The sequence below is a fragment of the Bombyx mandarina genome, chromosome 26, assembly GCF_030267445.1.
Source record: "Bombyx mandarina strain Sakado chromosome 26, ASM3026744v2".
NCBI lineage: Eukaryota > Metazoa > Arthropoda > Insecta > Lepidoptera > Bombycidae > Bombyx > Bombyx mandarina.
Window position 1 is genome coordinate 6,915,537 of NC_143232.1, and position 5,887 is coordinate 6,921,423.

The following is a 5,887-nucleotide window of genomic DNA, read 5'->3' on the forward strand; positions in this document are numbered from 1 at the left end:
TTACAGCTTTTTATTTTAAAAAACTGTTTTCTCTCTGTATGAAAAGATCTTATCGATTAGAATGCTGAACACAATCAAACATTCCTTAATAACTCATAAGTACTACCGGGAATTTCAGCGATTCTAAACGATAAGATTTTTTCATAAAGAGAGTTATTAAAAATATTAAAATTACTAAAAAAGCCACCTGGTGGGGGGTAGGGAGACTAATAATCGACCGTAGCGACGCCTGCTGGACCGGGCTTTAACTAAAGCAAAAATAAAAATGAGAGTTGCGCATCTATCTCTAATATATTAAGTGTATAATTATATTAAGTGTATAATCTATGGTCTTTGCAGTTTCTATTTTTATTTTAATCACACTTATTTTTTTCGTTCAAAAATATAAAGTACAATTCTAGAATTCAGAAGTTTTCCTAACACTATTGAAATTTAATAAAAATAGTCGTTAACTATCGTTTGACCAAGACTTAAATTCTTATTTTTGCCTTTTAACAACATAGAAATTAGATGTCAGAAAATCTTTGTTCTATATTTTACCACTTAGTGTTTCGTTTGTTCACATAACTAACGTCCAGCCCAGTTTTTGTTACTAATAGAACACACACGGTAATAGAACACTGGCATGTCAAACTGTATTTGAAGGCAAGTCCCACGCCTTGGTTAGTGATACTCAGAAGGAACAAAGTAAATATTAAGGGACTGTAATGAGACCATTATGGTCTCATTACAGTCTATTAACTCTGTTTATTAACTCTGAACGTCAGCTCATTTTTTATGCATTAAGGCTAAATAATGCATAATATTTTTTTCGTGTTCATGATGCCTTCATTTAATTTTTAAGCCACGATGATTTCATATTTAGTAATTAATCATCGATCGTCATCAATACAGAGCGATGAGACTATGCCGGTGTTCGAATCCCACAGGCAGGTACCAATTTTTCTAATAAAATATCTTATCGTATCATACGAAATGTTCATGTAAGACGGTGTAAGATGGTTCCACGGTGACGGAATAACATCGTGCAATAAAAATCAAAATCCGTAAAAAATATGATTTACGTAATTTCTAGGACGTATGTACGCACTGCCCTGCCCGTGTCGGCGGTGTATCACGTTCCTGCAGGCCGGATCTGACCCAGCGAGGTATCCTAGAACATCAGCGGCATCGCCTGAGCGGCATGGTAGGGTTGTCGTAACGCGGAGACCAGCGTCGTTGGTCGTTGACGATTATCTCGACGACCCGTCGGTCGGGCGTCTTAAGGGCGGCGTCCTGGTCGTAGTATTGACCGCGAGAGCCCTCCTTTGACCGAGTTCTGACCCCGGGCGGAGATCGGACGTCGGGTGTGAGAGTGCAAGGGGAGTCGTTTGGTGTAGTAGAGTCCTAGATATATCCTTGAGCCCGCAGCCTGCCTCCAACATCTGCAGACCATCAAGTCCCCGCGTGCACCTTAGCCGCGGATACCTCATAGGAGGCTCGGCCGTCGTACTGTTAAAGCAGAAACTTAGAATTCATAACTCAAAACGGGTGGCAACATTAACGTGGTTGTTAAGAGCTCCGCCCGGCTCTGTGTGCTTAGTGCGAGTTTTATAACGTTCTCGATAGCGTAAAAGTTAGCTCATATTTGTTTAATAGAATCAGATCGTTTGCTTACGTTTGCCGCTAGGGGCACTGTTCCAACTGCATACAAAATTGAGTTCACTTTTACGCTATCGAGAACGTTAAAAAACTCGCACTAAGCACTCTGGTGACTTCTTATCACGAGGCGGGCCATGAACTTATCTACCTATCCTATCAATAAAAAAAAAATACTTATATTATAGCGGGATTCCTGTCGAAATCTCATTATTGTTTTCGTCTTAAAAATCAGTCCTACGAATATTACTTCGGAACCAATAATGATTTAGCAGTTCTTTCTTATGTCCATCGGAAATAGGCCTGCATAATTTCAAAAATATTTTCTGTTCACATATTTTTATCGATACGACGTGGATGATTAAAATGAATACTAACCAACAACACTATCAGGCCACCCACTCTTAAGCAATCGCAAAAATAAAATAAAATAAATAAATTCATTAAATAGGTAGTGAAACATTACTCTTTATGTACCTACATAACTTAAAAACAATTTGTTTGATGCCTAATTATTCACACTAAAGATTTATAAATTGTAAATGTTAAGGAGTAAGTATATTATTATATTTTTCCTAGTGAATTGCACAGACGGGTTTAAATGTTTCTATCATAATAATAACATATTTATACTTCGATTCTAAAGGACCGCCAAAGTAAAATATAAAAGTACCTATTCAATACAAAAAAGAACAGAAACCTTAACAAAGATGCAACGAATGTGAAAGATAATTCAGTTATTTTCTAAGTTCACAGAAATAGTGCCTCATAATGATGTTGGAGATTCAGTAAGCTCGGTAGGTAGGTACCTACTTTGAGTAGTAAAGATGAAGTCATCTTGCTACTCAATCAGTAGGCGTTCTATTGCTTAATTATGCCTATGCCTACTAAACTATTATAATACCGACAGTCGCGGTTTTATTGCGAAATAGACACGTTTAATTTATAAGGTCATGCTACTATTGTCATGAATATGTATAAAGAAATTTAGTCTTTAAACGATTAAAATAAAGAATTGAATCGTACAATTTTAAATTAGCAAAGGTTGACAAAAAAAAAAAGTGCAATTCACACGTGGTAGAAGTGAAACCTTCAAAAATATTAGCTTCAAGAAGACGAATGTAAAATTTCGGGATGAGGATAATTATAGGTTTTAGTAATGATCAAAGTAATACAAAGTTTGATAATTATGTTTCATTTTATTCGTGTTGATTTACATAGATTTATTCAGAATGTTTTATTTACAAGAGAACCACGAATATAAGAAACACTATATAATGCTTCCCATCTCATTTTCTCCCACGTAAATTTTTATGAATTTATGTGTCATGTCTCTTTTTTTATCGCTTAGACGTGGACGAGGTCACAGCCCACCCGGTGTTAAGTGGTTACTGGAGCCCATAGACACGTACAACGTAAATGCGTCACCCACCTTGAGTTATGAGTTCTCTCAAGTATAGTTACGACGGCTGCCCCACCATTCAAAACGAAACGCATTACTGCATCACGGCAAAAATAGACAGAGTGGTGGTACCCGTGCGGACTCATTAGAGGTCTTACCACCAGTAATTACGCAAATTATAATTTTGCGTTTTTTATTTTTATAACACGATGTTATCCCTTCACCGTGGAAATCAATCGTGAACATTCGTTGAGTGCGTATTTGTCTCCAAGCAATACAATTTTTTAACAAGATAGTGCTCATGAATCTATCACCGCTGAAATGAATACCGCATTCACTGTACCTATATAGCAGAAACGATGTCTGGGAACGTGGATCAGTGGTTGCAGGTAATATACCTATAGGTCAGCTCCAGTGGCGTGCTGTGTGATGTCGAGTATAAAAGAAACAGCGTCAATTGTAATAAGTATAATTACATCATTTTAAATGCAGGTTTGTCCTTTGAAGCAAACACATAAAAGATTTAAACTTTATAGGCCATTTAATAATTGATAAATAAGGTAGTTTCCAATTTAAAAAAATATTTTATTATTTTAGAATACAGGTTTAAAGAAAGTGGCTCTGTGAAAGCACTCTCAGGCAAAATAATTCATTGAACAATAGATTCATAAACTTAAATTAGATTTCTGTAATATTTTTTCAGATATATATTTCAACATTACAATCCATTCTGATTAGTTAAAATTAACACAAGTCATTGATTAAGCAGTTTATATTTTCAGATAGGGTAGAGTGTAAGGATTCTGTGGGCATCAGCTTGGCTGGGCACTGACAGTGCCGATGTTGAAAAACATAGACAAAAGAGCTATTTGCTTACTTTTAAAGGCCAAAATAATTTAAAATTGCAATTAAATACCATCATAAACAAATTATAATCAAATAAAACTCAAACATCCGACCAAAGTTTTATTGTTTAGATAACTTTAAATCTTCAATCATTTACATTTTTTTGCTATTTTTTATATATTTTTATACAATAATTTTAGCTCATCATCTTGAGCTACCTGTGACTAATTTTATAAACCTATGTTTTTTCAACTGATAAAAAACTTGTAAGCAAAATTGGACATGACTAACAATTTTTTCTAGAAAATACTTTACATTTTCAAAAAATGCCTCCTTTATCTTAATACATTCATACCCTTAACTGTTTAATGTCAATTTTAAAACGTTTTGTATTAATTTCTCAACAGTAGGTTTATAACACTTATCTAATGCCTATTTGAGAATCAATATTCCACAATGCTGAAAAGGTTGATGATCTATCAAAAACAATTGCATTTGAATGGGGCTGCACGGTTTCCAGAGCCATCACTTAGAATTAAAAATTTAGTGTCCCCGTACATCACATCACTCTTTCCAAACAAATGCAATACATGATGAAGTTCATACACCCAGGAACGTAATGAAATAAAAGTGAAAATCATTCTTTTGAGACACAGATGGCTTCGGAAACCCTTGACATGTAGGTGAGCAAATTAAAACTATACTTGTGGTTAATTTAATCAGTTTTCTTGTCAGCTTTGGTTTCTGATTCGGGTTTCTTTTCTTTCTCCTTCTCCTTCTCGTTAGTTACAACCTCCTTGGCCTCTTGTTTTGAGGCTTCGTCAAAGTTGCCGACGAGGTTAGGTACCTCGTCGTCTTCCTCGAGTGGCTTCGGCGCGGCAACACTCGACGCAATCCTTTTCAGTCGGTTCAAGCCGTCGGGTCCGAGCTGGCTGAGGATACCCGGGAGCATCTCTGTGGTCTGCTTATTCTCCCCATGTCCGGTAATCGCGAACGTGTTCGCGGCCAGCGACGCTTGTGCCTTCGGGTTGTTAAAGTGTATCACAGTACCGTCCTCTTTGATCATATTTACCTCTTCGATGCCAGGAATTGTGTTCACTGACAACTTTTTGAGCGACGACTGCAGTTTTTTGTCATCTGTGGCCGCAGTAACGTGAACAACCTTCTTCTTGCGTCTCGGTGTGCCCTTACCGCCGATGCGTACTTGCGACTGCAGTTTCTTTAATTTTTCGCTGTTCATTCTGCTGTTTTTAAGCGTAAATTGTGTTAACGTTAAAACGGGGCACTTTTTTATGACGCTATTTAGTTATTACAAGACGCGACAGTACGAGTTTTCCATGTAACTTGATCGTATGCACGTGTTTTGAACACCGGTTAGTTACAAAGGGAAAATGGTGGATTTTGACGAGAAGTTATTTCTGACTTGCAATTTTTGCATATGGCTACAACTGATAAGTTTCATTTCACATTAGTGTGAATGCATTGCTGAGAACATACAATTATTTGTGAATTTGATTTTAGGCTATTTTGTAAGCCAGTCAATATGGATATTTTGAGTTGATATTTTTAAATAATAAATTATAAATACCTTAGAAATTTAATTTAGTAGGTTTCTTTCAGAGGCGTCAACATATTTACGTATAATGGAACAAATAGTGTTGCCAGATCCACGCCTAGTTGAGCGCCATCTAGAATTATTTTTAGGAATGTTCTATAGCTAAAAATATTACTGTATTTGACTACTAGTGTACACTGACAGTGTCACAGATGGCGTTAAAAACCGAAGAAATATAAATTTTAATTTTAGCAACTAGATGTCAGTAAGTAGGTAATTTCTAGGATTTACTTGAGTTTGTTGTTCATAACACATTAACATAACGTAAGACTTGAAAAAGTAGATAGGTAAGTTGAGTTGAAAAATCCATAAAGTTGTTAAAGATTTGATTTTAAGAATGCTTGGTTATTTATTTATTTCTCTAGGGTGCGCGAAACGGCATTCGG

The 5,887-nt window shown here is 35.9% G+C and overlaps 1 protein-coding gene across 1 annotated transcript; it reads right to left on the reverse strand.

The window, feature by feature from the left end:
• Nucleotides 1-3,993: 3,993 nt before the first annotated feature.
• On the reverse strand, nucleotides 3,994-5,544 carry bic (bicaudal). Its single transcript, XM_028172416.2, has one exon. It carries the CDS (start codon nucleotides 5,124-5,126, stop codon nucleotides 4,602-4,604), a length of 525 nt encoding a protein of 174 aa, XP_028028217.1. The 5' UTR covers nucleotides 5,127-5,544; the 3' UTR covers nucleotides 3,994-4,601.
• Nucleotides 5,545-5,887: the final 343 nt, after the last annotated feature.